Source organism: Aulonocara stuartgranti (genome assembly GCF_965226115.1).
Source record: "Aulonocara stuartgranti genome assembly, chromosome: 8".
In the NCBI taxonomy this organism is placed as follows: domain Eukaryota; kingdom Metazoa; phylum Chordata; class Actinopteri; order Cichliformes; family Cichlidae; genus Aulonocara; species Aulonocara stuartgranti.
Genome location: NC_138959.1, coordinates 22136117 through 22151981, shown reverse-complemented (window position 1 = coordinate 22151981; position 15865 = coordinate 22136117). Strand labels below are relative to the sequence as shown.

Here is a 15865-nt window from a genome sequence, read left to right as displayed (position 1 = left end):
AGCTTTTTTCCTTTAATTTGTCCCATTGAAATGAATGGGAAACTTCTGCAATTCTGCTAAAATTTGCTTGTTTTTGAAACTTAACTACTTCCTCATATTTTCACCTAGAACAACCATTCAAACTTTAAAATGTTCACAAATTATTGGGCTATTCAGGTATGATTCAGCTTTTTCAAATCTTTTACTGTTTTACTTTTATGCCTCTTAAAGTTTTGAGTTGCAAAATTGTGATTTTTCACAAAATACATGCGTTGTTATGGTTGCTATGCTCTTGGCTTCCAGTGTGCCACTGAAGGTTTTGCAATTTTCACTTCATGTCCGAACAACTTCTTGCTACTTGCTCAATTTTCACTCAACTTCCACAAATTATACATCAAAACGTAGGTATTTTTGCTGGCTTTCAGAAAATGTCACTATCATTGTTGTGGGATTTATAGAATTTTTGCAAATCTCCTCAGACCAACACAAGGTCTCAAAACTCTCCATATAAAGTCAATGGAGAGCTTGTTCAAAATCATCGCTGGATTTTTGTAATGAGAGGCATATTCGAATCGTCATATCTCCTTAACGAAGCGACTTTAAGACATGAGGCTTGTCCCCGAATATCTTCAGACACCCCTGACGCTCACAATTCAAGAATTTCTTTCTCACCTATTACCGTTCTGAAATGAGTTGGACTTGTTTGAGGGTAGGAAATTCGTCCTTCGCTCAGATTTCTTCAGATTTAAAACTCTGGAAATGAACCACTTTTTTCTCTCGTCATAATTTTTTTTTGGATTTCCACAGAGACCTGAAAATTTCCATGACTGTTCACCAAAGCCTGCTGTCTCTTACGGTGAAAGAATGATATCGATACTCCAAATAGATTTCGAGTTACAAAGCGTTGTTTGAGGGCAAGTCAAGGCAGTTTTTGCTTCGCTCTACTCAGTTATGGTGCATTAGAAGTCAAATATCTTTAATAATTCATATTTTAATGATAAATTGTAAACACTGGAAGATTCCCCCATCTCTTCTGAACAAAACGGTGTAAGAATGACCGCTCTAGTCCCTACGGTTTGGGAATTATGGTCATTTGTTTGAGGGGAGTCCTCACTATGAGAAAAAGGCTGCAATAATCCTGTGCCTCTCTGTGCTGCGTGTGTAAAAAGAGGCACATGTTTTGGCGGGAAAAAGTACACAGGCTCTCTGATTGGTGGATTCAAATTCAGCAGCTCCCAGGCTGACCTAGAAACTTACTTCTCTCTCCCTGTGCATTTTTTTGCTGATTTTTTCATTTAACAAGTATATTTGAGGGACCCTCAGCATGTTCAGCATTTTTTCAGCTGTCCATTTTGCTTTTCCAATTTTTCTGTTTAACTGATTACTATTGTGCTAAATCATACTATTTCTGCTATTTTATAAGATTTGTGCCTAATATAGTATTTCTGCTAAATTACAGTATTTCTGCTTTTTATACTATTTGTGCTAAAACATAGTATTTCTACTAAATGTAGTATTTATGCTTAATCATACTATTTCTGCTTTTTATGAGATTTGTGCCTAATATAGTATTTCTGCTTTTTATAGGATTTTTGCTCAAACATAATATTTCTACTAAATGTAGTGTTTATGCTTAATCATCCTATTTCTGCTTTTTATAGGATTTGTGCTTAATATAGTATTTCTGCTAAATTATAGTATTTCTGCTTTTTATAGTATTTGTGCTAAAACATAGTATTTCTACTAAATGTAGTATTTATGCTTAATCATAGTATTTCTATATATTTCTATATATTTCTGCCAGGTCCCCAGGCAGCCAATCCTCTGTGAGGACTTAGACATTCAAATTTTCAAATCAGGGCCTGCACGGTTTCCCAGCCAATCATATATGTGTCCTGAGGCATTCAAATTTGCATATTGGGGCCTTCATGGCTTCTAAGCCAGCCAATCATATCTGAGGGCTGAGGAATTCAAATCCACAAATCAGGGCCTGCACAGCTTCCCAGCCAGCCAATCATGTATGTGGGCTCCAGGTATTCAAATTTGCATATTGGGGAATTCGTGGCTTCTAAGTCAACAAGTCATCCATGTCATATATCTCTAAAAATTCATATTTTAATGATAAATTGTCAACACTTGAAGATTCCCCCATCTCTTCTGAACAAAACGGTGTAAGAATGACCGCTCTAGCCCCTATGGTTAGGAAATTATGGTCATTTGTTTGAGGGGAATCCTCACTATGTGAAATAAACTGAAAGAAGCAGGTCTATGTCTCTGTGCTGCGTGTGTAAAAAGATGCACCTGTTTTGGCGGGAAAACGTAAACAGCCTCTCTGATTGGTGGATTCAAATTCAGCAGCTCCCAGGCTGACCTAGAAACTTAGTCCTCTCTCCCTGTGTGTGTGTGTGTGTGTGTGTGTGTGTGTGTGTGTGTTTAGTGGGAGAGAGAGGACCCTGCCCTTATTTGGCAGCATGTCATTGTAGGATTTAAATTGAACATAGTTAGACTGGTTGACTGGATTAGAGCCTGTGTTTGTGTGTCCCTCTGTGCATTTGTGTTTCAATAAGTTATTACTATTCTGCTAAATCATAGTATTTCTGGTACTTTTCGGTACTTGTGCTAAATACAGTATTTCTGCTAAATCATACTATTTCTGCTTTTCATAGGATTTATGCCTAATATAGTATTTCTGCTAAATTATAGTATTTCTGCTTTTTATAGGATTTGTGCCTAACATAGTATTTCTGCTAAATTATAGTATTTCTGCTTTTTATAGGATTTGTGCCTAACATAGTATTTCTGCTAAATTATAGTATTTCTGCTTTTTATACTATTTGTTCTAAATTATAGTATTTCTGCTTTTTATAGTATTTCTGCTAAATTATAGTTTTTCTTCTTTTTATAGTATTTGTGCTAAAACATAGTATTTCTACTAAATGTAGTATTTATGCTTAATAATAGTATTTCTATATACTTCTGCCAGGTCCCCAGGCAGCCAATCCTCTGTGAGGACTGAGACATTCAAATTTTCAAATCAGGGCCTGCACAGTTTCCCAGCCAATCAAATAAGTGTCCTGAGGCATTCAAATTTGCATATTGGGGCCTTCGTGGCTTCTAAGCCAGCCAATCATATCTGAGGGCTGAGGAATTCAAATCCACAAATCAGGGCCTGCACGGCTTCCCAGCCAGCCAATCACATATGTGGTCTCAGGCATTCAAATTTGCATATTGGGGAATTCGTGGCTTCTAAGTCAACAAGTCATCCATGTCATATATCTCTAAAAATTCATATTTTAATATTAAATTGTCAACACTTGAAGATTCCCCCATGTCTTCTGAACAAAACGGTGTAAGAATGACCGTTCTAGCCCCTACGGTTAGGAAATTACGGTCATTTGTTTGAGGGGAGTCGTCACTATGAGAAATAGACTGCAAAAATCCTGTGTCTCTCTGTGCTGCTGCATGTGTAAACAGATGCACCTGTTTTGGTGGGGAAAAGTGCACAGCCTCTCTGATTGGTGGATTCAAATTCACCAGCTCCCAGGCTGACCTAGAAACTTACTTCTCTCTCCCTGTGTGTGTGTGTGTGTGTGTGTGTGTGTGTGTGTGTGTGTGTGTGTGTTTGTGTGTGTGTGTGACAGAGAGAGAGAGAGAGAGAGAGAGAGAAAGCCTTTTAATGGGATGATCCCATTGTAAGATTCAAATTCAATATATTTAGACTGGTTGACTGAATTGGATCTTGTGTGTGTGTCTCTCTGTGCATGTGTGTTTCCTCATGTGTACATATTTGTAATTGTGTGGCTGTCATAAATTTTTTTGCTGATTTTTGTCATTTAACAAGTATATTTGAGGGAACCTCAGCATGTTCAGCATTTTTTCAGCTGTCCATTTTGCTTTTCCAATTTTTCTGTTTAACTTATTACTATTGTGCTAAATCACACTATTTCTGCTATTTTATAAGATTTGTGCTTAATATACTATTTCTGCTTTTATAGGATTTGTGCTTAATATAGTATTTCTGCTTTTTATAAGATTTGTGCTTAATATAGTATTTCTGCTAAATGTAGTATTTATGTTTAATCATACTATTTCTGCTTTTCATAGGATTTGTGCTTAATATAGTATTTCTGCTAAATTTAGTATTTCTGATTAATTATAGTCTTTCTACTAAATCATAGTACAGTATTTCTGCTTTTTATGGGATTTGTGCTAAAACAAAGTATTTCTACTAAATGTAGTATTTATGCTTAATCATACCATTTCTGCTTTTTATAGGATTTGTGCTTAATATAGTATTTCTGCTAAATTATAGTATTTCTGCCAAATTATAATATTTGTGCTAAAACATAGTCTTAATTTAAAATTACAATATTCATAGTTCATCACAGTGTCTCTGGTAAATCACAATATTTCTGCTCTGTTGTACTATTTTTCTAAATCATAGTGTTTCTGTAATGTTTAAGTATTTTTGGCTAAATATATTCTTTCTGTTATCTTATACTATTTCTCCTAAATTCTTGTATTTTTGAGAAGTTATCATGTTTCTGGTAAGTTACAATATTTCTGCTAAATTCTGCTATGCTATTGTATCTCTGCCAAGTATTATGTTTCCTCTAAGATATTGCAGTTCTGCTAAGTTATTCCATTTTAGCAAACTTCTTTTGCTTCTGCAAAGTTTTTACAATTTCTGCAACTTTTCAGCTTTTTCAGCTACTTTTTGCATACAGCTTCAGCTTTAAAGCATCCACACTGCATTTTCGCAGGAAATGCAAATTTTTCTAGTTATTATTCTAGTTGCTTCTGTACACTTTTTGGCACTTAACTACTTCCACAATTTTCAGCCGATTTTCACCGTTCAAATTTTAAACTATTCTGCTATTTCTGCTAATTTACGCTACGATTTTTGCTATTTTTAACTATTATACTTTTTAAAATATTAAGCTTTTTTCCTTTAATTTGTCCCATTGAAATGAATGGGAAACTTCTGCAATTCTGCTAAAATTTGCTTGTTTTTGAAACTTAACTACTTCCTCATATTTTCACCTAGAACAACCATTCAAACTTTAAAATGTTCACAAATTATTGGGCTATTCAGGTATGATTCAGCTTTTTCAAATGTTTTACTGTTTTACTTTTATGCCTCTTAAAGTTTTGAGTTGCAAAATTGTGATTTTTCACAAAATACATGCGTTGTTATGGTTGCTATGCTCTTGGCTTCCAGTGTGCCACTGAAGGTTTTGCAATTTTCACTTCATGTCCGAACAACTTCTTGCTACTTGCTCAATTTTCACTCAACTTCCACAAATTATACATCAAAACGTAGGTATTTTTGCTGGCTTTCAGAAAATGTCACTATCATTGTTGTGGGATTTATAGAATTTTTGCAAATCTCCTCTGACCAACACAAGGTCTCAAAACTCTCCATATAAAGTCAATGGAGAGCTTGTTCAAAATCATCGCTGGATTTCTGTAATGAGAGGCATATTCGAATCGTCATATCTCCTTAACGAAGCGACTTTAAGACATGAGGCTTGTCCCCGAATATCTTCAGACACCCCTGACGCTCACAATTCAAGAATTTCTTTCTCACCTATTACCGTTCTGAAATGAGTTGGACTTGTTTGAGGGTAGGAAATTCGTCCTTCGCTCAGATTTCTTCAGATTTAAAACTCTGGAAATGAACCACTTTTTTCTCTCGTCATAATTTTTTTTTGGATTTCCACAGAGACCTGAAAATTTCCATGACTGTTCACCAAAGCCTGCTGTCTCTTACGGTGAAAGAATGATATCGATACTCCAAATAGATTTCGAGTTACAAAGCGTTGTTTGAGGGCAAGTCAAGGCAGTTTTTGCTTCGCTCTACTCAGTTATGGTGCATTAGAAGTCAAATATCTTTAATAATTCATATTTTAATGATAAATTGTAAACACTGGAAGATTCCCCCATCTCTTCTGAACAAAACGGTGTAAGAATGACCGCTCTAGCCCCTACGGTTTGGAAATTATGGTCATTTGTTTGAGGGGAGTCCTCACTATCAGAAATAGGCTGCAATAATCCTGTGCCTCTCTGTGCTGCGTGTGTAAAAAGAGGCACATGTTTTGGCGGGAAAAAGTACACAGGCTCTCTGATTGGTGGATTCAAATTCAGCAGCTCCCAGGCTGACCTAGAAACTTACTTCTCTCTCCCTGTGCATTTTTTTGCTGATTTTTTCATTTAACAAGTATATTTGAGGGACCCTCAGCATGTTCAGCATTTTTTCAGCTGTCCATTTTGCTTTTCCAATTTTTCTGTTTAACTGATTACTATTGTGCTAAATCATACTATTTCTGCTATTTTATAAGATTTGTGCCTAATATAGTATTTCTGCTAAATTACAGTATTTCTGCTTTTTATACTATTTGTGCTAAAACATAGTATTTCTACTAAATGTAGTATTTATGCTTAATCATACTATTTCTGCTTTTTATGGGATTTGTGCCTAATATAGTATTTCTGCTTTTTATAGGATTTTTGCTCAAACATAATATTTCTACTAAATGTAGTGTTTATGCTTAATCATCCTATTTCTGCTTTTTATAGGATTTGTGCTTAATATAGTATTTCTGCTAAATTATAGTATTTCTGCTTTTTATAGTATTTGTGCTAAAACATAGTATTTCTACTAAATGTAGTATTTATGCTTAATCATAGTATTTCTATATATTTCTATATATTTCTGCCAGGTCACCAGGCAGCCAATCCTCTGTGAGGACTTAGACATTCAAATTTTCAAATCAGGGCCTGCACGGTTTCCCAGCCAATCATATATGTGTCCTGAGGCATTCAAATTTGCATATTGGGGCCTTCATGGCTTCTAAGCCAGCCAATCATATCTGAGGGCTGAGGAATTCAAATCCACAAATCAGGGCCTGCACAGCTTCCCAGCCAGCCAATCATGTATGTGGGCTCCAGGTATTCAAATTTGCATATTGGGGAATTCGTGGCTTCTAAGTCAACAAGTCATCCATGTCATATATCTCTAAAAATTCATATTTTAATATTAAATTGTAAACACTAGAAGATTCCCCCATCTCTTCTGAACAAAACGGTGTAAGAATGACCGTTCTAGCCCCTACGGTTAGGAAATTACGGTCATTTGTTTGAGGGGAGTCGTCACTATGAGAAATAGACTGCAAAAATCCTGTGTCTCTCTGTGCTGCTGCGTGTGTAAACAGATGCACCTGTTTTGGTGGGGAAAAGTGCACAGCCTCTCTGATTGGTGGATTCAAATTCACCAGCTCCCAGGCTGACCTAGAAACTTACTTCTCTCTCCCTGTGTGTGTGTGTGTGTGTGTGTGTGTGTGTGTGTGTGTGTGTGTGTGTGTGTGTGTGTTTGTGTGTGTGTGTGACAGAGAGAGAGAGAGAGAGAGAAAGCCTTTTAATGGGATGATCCCATTGTAAGATTCAAATTCAATATATTTAGACTGGTTGACTGAATTGGATCTTGTGTGTGTGTCTCTCTGTGCATGTGTGTTTCCTCATGTGTACATATTTGTAATTGTGTGGCAGTCATAAATTTTTTTGCTGATTTTTGTCATTTAACAAGTATATTTGAGGGAACCTCAGCATGTTCAGCATTTTTTCAGCTGTCCATTTTGCTTTTCCAATTTTTCTGTTTAACTTATTACTATTGTGCTAAATCACACTAGTTCTGCTATTTTATAAGATTTGTGCTTAATATACTATTTCTGCTTTTATAGGATTTGTGCTTAATATAGTATTTCTGCTTTTTATAAGATTTGTGCTTAATATAGTATTTCTGCTAAATGTAGTATTTATGCTTAATCATACTATTTCTGCTTTTCATAGGATTTGTGCTTAATATAGTATTTCTACTAAATTTAGTATTTCTGATTAATTATAGTCTTTCTACTAAATCATAGTACAGTATTTCTGCTTTTTATGGGATTTGTGCTAAAACAAAGTATTTCTACTAAATGTAGTATTTATGCTTAATCATACCATTTCTGCTTTTTATAGGATTTGTGCTTAATATAGTATTTCTGCTAAATTATAGTATTTCTGCCAAATTATAATATTTGTGCTAAAACATAGTCTTAATTTAAAATTACAATATTCATAGTTCATCACAGTGTCTCTGGTAAATCACAATATTTCTGCTCTGTTGTACTATTTTTCTAAATCATAGTGTTTCTGTAATGTTTAAGTATTTTTGGCTAAATATATTCTTTCTGTTATCTTATACTATTTCTCCTAAATTCTTGTATTTTTGAGAAGTTATCATGTTTCTGGTAAGTTACAATATTTCTGCTAAATTCTGCTATGCTATTGTATTTCTGCCAAGTATTATGTTTCCTCTAAGATATTGCAGTTCTGCTAAGTTATTCCATTTTAGCAAACTTCTTTTGCTTCTGCAAAGTTTTTACAATTTCTGCAACTTTTCAGCTTTTTCAGCTACTTTTTGCATACAGCTTCAGCTTTAAGCATCCACACTGCATTTTCGCAGGAAATGCAAATTTTTCTAGTTATTATTATTCTTCAAGTTGCTCGTTTTTCGTCCTTTAACTACTTCCACAATTTTTGTGCTATTTTCACCGTTCAAATTTTAAACTATTCTGCTATTTCTGCTAATTTGCGCTATGATTTTTGCTATTTTTTGCTATTATACTTTTTAAAATATTAAGCTTTTTTCCTTTAATTTGTCCCATTGAAATGAATGGAAAACTTCCAAAATTCTGCTAAATTTTGCTTGTTTTTGAAACTTAACTACTTCCTCATACTTTCGCCTAGAAAAACCATTCAAACTTTAAAATGTTCACAAATTATTGGGCTATTCATGTATGATTCAGCTTTTTCAAATCTTTTACCGTTTTACTTTTATGCCTCTTAAAGTTTTCAGTTGCAAAATTGTGATTTTTCACAAAATACATGCGTTGTTATGGTTGCTATGCTCTTGGCTTCCAGTGTGTCACTGAAGGTTTTGCAATTTTCACTTCATGTCCGAACAACTTCTTGCTACTTGCTCAATTTTCACTCAACTTCCACAAATTATACATCAAAACGTAGGTATTTTTGCTGGCTTTCAGAAAATGTCACTATCATTGTTGTGGGATTTATAGAATTTTGGCAAATCTCCTCAGACCAACACAAGGTCACAAAACTCTCCATATAAAGTCAATGGAGAGCTTGTTCAAAATCATCGCTGCATTTCTGTAATGAGAGGCATATTCGAATCGTCATATCTCCTTAACGAAGCAAAGTTAAGACATGAGGCTTGTCCCGGTCTATCTTCAGACACTCCTGACGCTCACAATTCAAGAATTTCTTTCTCACCTATTACCGTTCTGAAATGAGTTGGACTTGTTTGAGGGTAGGAAATTTGTCCTTCGCTCAGATTTCTTCAGATTTCAAACTGTGGAAATGAACCACTTTTTTCTCTCGTCATAACTTTTTGTTGGATTTCCACAGAGACCTGAAAATTTCTCTGACTGTTCACCAAAGCCTGCTGTCTCTTACGGTGAAAGAATGATATCGATACTCCAAATAGATTTAGAGTTAGAAAGCGTTGTTTGAGGGCAAGTCAAGGCAGTTTTTGCTTCGCTCTGCTCAGTTATGGTGCATTAGAAGTCTAATATCTTTAATAATTCATATTTTAATGATAAATTGTTAACACTGGAAGATTCCCCCATCTCTTCTGAACAAAACGGTGTAAGAATGACCGCTCTAGCCCCTATGGTTAGGAAATTATGGTCATTTGTTTGAGGGAAGTCCTCACTATGAGAAATAGGCTGCAATAATCCTGTGCCTCTCTGTCCTGCGTGTGTAAAAAGATGCACCTGTTTTGGCGGGAAAACGTAAACAGCCACTCTGATTGGTGGATTTAAATTCGGCAGCTCTCTCCCTGTGTGTGTGTGTGTGTGTGTGTGTGTGTGTGTGTGTGTGTGTGTGTGTGTGTTTAGTGGGAGAGAGAGGACCCTGCCCTTATTTGGCAGCATGTCATTGTAGGATTTAAATTGAATATAGTTAGACTGGTTGACTGGATTAGAGCCTGTGTTTGTGTGTCCCTCTGTGCATTTGTGTTTCAATATGCCTTCATATTTGTAATTTTGTAAGTTATTACTATTCTGCTAAATGATACTATTTCTGCTTTTCATAAGATTTGTGCCTAATATAGTATTTCTGCTAAATTATAGTATTTATTATTTTTATAGGATTTGTGCCAAACATAGTATTTCTGTTAAATTATAGTATTTCTGCTTTTTATACTATTTGTGCCTAATATAGTATTTCTGCTTTTTATAGGATTTGTACCTAATATAGTATTTCTGCTTTTTATAGGATTTGTGCTTAATATAGTATTTATGCTAAATTATAGTATTTCTGCTTTTTATAGTATTTGTGCTAAAACATAGTATTTCTACTAAATGTAGTATTTATGCTTAATCATAGTATTTCTATATATTTCTGCCAGGTCCCCAGGCAGCCAATCCTCTGTGAGGACTTAGACATTCAAATTTTCAAATCAGGGCCTGCACGGTTTCCCAGCCAATCATATATGTGTCCTGAGGCATTCAAATTTGCATATTGGGGCCTTCATGGCTTCTAAGCCAGCCAATCATATCTGAGGGCTGAGGAATTCAAATCCACAAATCAGGGCCTGCACAGCTTCCCAGCCAGCCAATCATGTATGTGGGCTCCAGGTATTCAAATTTGCATATTGGGGAATTCGTGGCTTCTAAGTCAACAAGTCATCCATGTCATATATCTCTAAAAATTCATATTTTAATGATAAATTGTCAACACTTGAAGATTCCCCCATCTCTTCTGAACAAAACGGTGTAAGAATGACCGCTCTAGCCCCTATGGTTAGGAAATTATGGTCATTTGTTTGAGGGGAGTCCTCACTATGAGAAATAGGCTGCAATAATCCTGTGCCTCTCTGTGCTGCGTGTGTAAAAAGAGGCACATGTTTTGGCGGGAAAAAGTACACAGGCTCTCTGATTGGTGGATTCAAATTCGGCAGCTCCCAGGCTGACCTAGAAACTTACTTCTCTCTCCCTGTGCATTTTTTTGCTGATTTTTTCATTTAACAAGTATATTTGAGGGACCCTCAGCATGTTCAGCATTTTTTCAGCTGTCCATTTTGCTTTTCCAATTTTTCTGTTTAACTTATTACTATTGTGCTAAATCATACTGTTTCTGCTATTTTATAAGATTTGTGCTTAATATAGTATTTCTGCTTTTAATAGGATTTGTGCTTAATATAGTATTTCTGCTTTTTATAGAATTTGTGCTTAATATAGTATTTCTGCTTTTTATAGAATTTGTGCTTAATATAGTATTTCTGCTTTTTATAGGATTTGTGCTTAATATAGTATTTCTGCTTTTTATATGATTTGTGCTTAATATAGTATTTCTGCTAAATTATAGTATTTCTGCTTTTTATAGGATTTGTGCTAAAACATAGTATTTCTACTAAATGTAGTATTTATGCTTAATCATAGTATTTCTATATATTTCTGCCTGGTCCCCAGGCAGCCAATCCTCTGTGAGGACTTAGACATTCAAATTTTCAAATCAGGTCCTGCACGGTTTCCCAGCCAATCATATATGTGTCCTGAGGCATTCAAATTTGCATATTGGGGCCTTCATGGCTTCTAAGCCAGCCAATCATATCTGAGGGCTGAGGAATTCAAATCCACAAATCAGGGCCTGCACGGCTTCCCAGCCAGCCAATCACATATGTGGTCTCAGGCATTCAAATTTGCATATTGGGGAATTCGTGGCTTCTAAGTCAACAAGTCATCCATGTCATATATCTCTAAAAATTCATATTTTAATATTAAATTGTCAACACTTGAAGATTCCCCCACCTCTTCTGAACAAAACGGTGTAAGAATGACCGTTCTAGCCCCTACGGTTAGGAAATTACGGTCATTTGTTTGAGGGAGTCGTCACTATGAGAAATAGACTGCAAAAATCCTGTGTCTCTCTGTGCTGCTGCGTGTGTAAACAGATGCACCTGTTTTGGTGGGGAAAAGTGCACAGGCTCTCTGATTGGTGGATTCAAATTCAGCAGTTCCCAGGCTGACCTAGAAACTTAGTCCTCTCTCCCTGTGTGTGTGTGTGTGTGTGTGTGTGTGTGTGTGTGTGTGTGTGTCTGTGACAGAGAGAGAGAGAGAGAGAGAGAGAGAGAGAGAGAGGCTTTTAATGGGATGATCTCATTCTAAGATTTAAATTCAATATATTTAGACTGGTTGACTGAATTGGATCTTGTGTGTGGGTCTCTATGTGCATGTGTGTTTCCTCATGTGTACATATTTGTGATTGTGTGGCTGTAATAAATTTTTTTGCAGATTTTTGTCATTTAACAAGTATATTTGAGGGACCCTCAGCATGTTCAGCATTTTTTCAGCTGTCCATTTTGCTTTTCCAATTTTTCTGTTTAACTTATTACTATTGTGCTAAATCATAGCATTTCTGCTATTTTATAAGATTTGTGCTTAATATACTATTTCTGCTTTTCATAGTATTTGTGCTTAATATAGTATTTCTGCTAAATTTAGTATTTCTGATTAATTATAGTTTTTCTACTAAATCATAGTACAGTATTTCTGCTTTTTATGGGATTTGTGCTAAAACAAAGTATTTCTACTAAATGTAGTATTTGTGCTTAATCATGCCATTTCTGCTTTTTATAGGATTTGTGCTTAATATAGTATTTCTGCTAAATTATAGTATTTCTGCCAAATTATAATATTTGTGCTAAAACATAGTCTCAATTTAAAATTACAATATTCATAGTTCATCACAGTGTCTCTGGTAAATCACAATATTTCTGCTCTGTTGTACTATTTTTCTAAATCATAGTGTTTCTGTAATGTTTAAGTATTTTTGGCTAAATATATTCTTTCTGTTATCTTATACTATTTCTCCTAAATTCTTGTATTTTTGAGAAGTTATCATGTTTCTGGTAAGTTACAATATTTCTGCTAAATTCTGCTATGCTATTGTATTTCTGCCAAGTATTATGTTTCCTCTAAGATATTGCAGTTCTGCTAAGTTATTCCATTTTAGCAAACTTCTTTTGCTTCTGCAAAGTTTTTACAATTTCTGCAACTTTTCAGCTTTTTCAGCTACTTTTTGCATACAGCTTCAGCTTTAAGCATCCACACTGCATTTTCGCAGGAAATGCAAATGTTTCTAGTTGTTATTACTTTCATTATTATTCATGGCTGTTTTGGGATGGTTTGTGTTTGGGATTTTAGACACTGGGTTCTGGGTTTGTGCTCCCTCTGTTGGTCCCTGGTGTTAGTGTTCCCCTGTCTCGTCAGGTTAATCAGGTCCAGCTGTTTCCCCCACCTGTGTGTGATTTCCCAGTGTCTCTTCGTGTACTTATAGTGTGTGATTTCCTCTGCTCCTCGTCACGTCGTCTGTGTTCATACCTGGTGTAATCCCCTGCGTGCTCTCCCTGCTGTTCTCCCTTCATGCTCAGGTTTGCTATTTCTTTGTGTAGTTTCTCCCAGTTAGTTCATCCTTAGTTCTGTTTTACCATCCCCACTTTATATTGGATATTATCAATAAATCACCCTCACACCTGAATAAGTGCTGCGTTTTGAGTCCTCCTTCCGCTCTCCACACGGCCGCTGCCCCGGACCGTGACACCATCACACATATTTATACAGAATAGTACTAATATGTAGCAGAAATGGCACAGTGATTGTATCTAACATGTATTAGTTATGTCCAGCTGGTTTTGAAAACAGCATTTTATATATACAAAGTGAGTTTAGCTTACCTAGGCCAAGCTTTGGGTCTTTCTTTAAGGAAACACATATAACTTCTCTCTCAGATGGTGTCCCCAGTTTAGTTGGAGTTTCTACAAAAAAATATAGTTTAACAGTGGAGTTAACATGTGGGAAAAGCAGCTGTGTTTCAATGACTTGATGATGGAGCATTGAATCACAAGGCAACCAACCAGAATTAAACATTTTTAAGATGCTGCTCTATCATAAGAGTACTTGGTGTAAACCACCTGTCATATGTCAGTTAAAGTGGCTGAAAGTGTATTTGGTTATATAGTGTACCTTGGGCTGCTGGCGAACCACAAGGGGCTTCAGATCCACTCCTCTGAGAGCACGATGGTGAGAGCATAACACTGCTGCTGCGCTGACTGCTAGAGCAAGCATTAAATAAGAAACACAAAGCACAAAAAAATTACCCGTGGTAACTTCATGAAAGCTTTAATATCTTTCCTCTTCTATTCACCTGTCTAGTACACTTTTATAAAAATAATAATCTAGATAAGGATTACATAACTGCAGGAGAATCACTGACATTCTCACGAAAGTATGGGCCATAAAAGCCAATTGCTCCTCTGTCGTTGCTACAGTTATGAGATAAAAAGCTGATGACCCAAAACATTACGACCACCACTAGTTGGTAGTCACGTTGCACTACCAGCGCAGCTCTCACAAACCAAAGCATGGGTTTCTGAAGCAGTTCTGTAGCATTAGGCATCAACACGACAGCAGCAGATCCTTTAAGTCCTGTAAGGCGTGACTTGGATCAGCATTCTTCCAGCACATCCCCCAGCATGCTCTCTCCAGTTGGACGTTTGTCCCTGCCTTAGGTGTCGCTGCCTGTAAGTACTCACCACAAGCCTTGCTGTTTCAGAGATGATCCAACCCAGGTGGCTGGCAGCAACCAGTTGGTTCTTGTCAAAGTTACTCAGCTCTTAACACCTGCCCATTTCTGCTGCATCCAACACATTTCCTACAAGAACCAACTGTTCACTTATCATCTAATATATCCGTATATATTAGATGCTACAACACGATCAGTGTTCCTTAAGTGGTCATAATGATTTGGTTCATCTGTAAATTGAATGTTCAGTGCGGGAAACAGCGTTATGCTTGTAAAAACCGCTGGAAAACAAAGTACCTTTGCTCGTTGAGGCGCTGCTGTTTTATGCGGGCCTCGATCTTGGCTGTGACATCATCATACAGCTTGGTCATGGACTCATTCTGAGGCGTGGTCAGACCGCTGTCATCCTGAGGGGTCTCAGAACATGAGAAAGACTTAAGCTGGCTGCTCTGAGCACGGCACACTGCTGCGTACTGCACAATATTGTCCTCTGGAGAACAAAGAGGCAGAAGTCATCTTTAGTATTTGGACAGCAGAGTAGACTTTATGGTTGTGTTTTTGTTAGTTTCTTGGTGTATTTCTTCACTGAGACAGAGTAACACTGAAATAACTAACCTGACACCAGGCTGTGGCTTAGCTGACGGGAGTTCATCTCATTGTTAAACTTGTGTTGCGCTGAACAAAGGTTACAAAGGTATTTGGCTATCTTCGACCTCTCCGTGATGAACGTGTGCTTCTTCTTGCTGCCCCGGCACTCTACTACAAATTTATGCTTCTGCGGAAAAATGAAGGAAAATTTTCTAGACCATGAAAGGAAACCGTGTGTCACTCCCATAGACTGTATAAAACATGGAGGAAGGTTCCAAGTCTCATTCCTAATCAGCAGAAGGCAACTACTCTGGCTGCAAAGAGATGTCTGGTTGTGTGGAAGTCTATGGGCAAATGGCCCTAAGCTCCTTTGATTCATGCTCTCAGTAAATATTTTCCCGCTAGGTTTACGGTCTTAATAACTAGTTTGAAGTATTATGAAAGTACTTTTTGAATTCCATTACTATCCAGAAGGATAACTCAACAGGTTGAGCTTAAGGTCCGGCCAACTTTGTGATGGACAAGCAGCTACCATGAAAGAGTATGGTTTCAAAGACCTAATACGGTGATAGCCAGAACTTATTGAGACTTAAGAATAGCTTAGCAAACAACAGCTCCATCCTTTACACAGAGTTTATGGTCACTACCAACC

At 36.4% G+C, this 15865-nt stretch overlaps 1 protein-coding gene across 13 annotated transcripts in view; it reads right to left on the bottom strand.

Annotated features, from left to right (window-relative positions):
* The window catches only part of frmpd2 (FERM and PDZ domain containing 2), a 64390-nt gene that overhangs the window by 37992 nt on the left and 10533 nt on the right, over positions 1 to 15865 (bottom strand). For 12 of the 13 annotated variants that reach the window (XR_014278291.1, XR_014278292.1, XM_082543226.1 and 9 more), the window contains 4 exons: positions 15241 to 15400; positions 14923 to 15115; positions 14067 to 14155; positions 13778 to 13858 (listed from right to left, as the gene is read on the bottom strand). Coding sequence is in view for 11 of the 13 variants with exons in the window: in XM_082543226.1 (XP_082399352.1) it covers positions 13778 to 13858; positions 14067 to 14155; positions 14923 to 15115; positions 15241 to 15400 (523 nt within the window). In the remaining 2 variants the exon portion in view is untranslated. The remainder of the gene's footprint in view (positions 1 to 13777; positions 13859 to 14066; positions 14156 to 14922; positions 15116 to 15240; positions 15401 to 15865) is intronic. The other variant, XM_082543225.1, reaches the window with a different exon arrangement.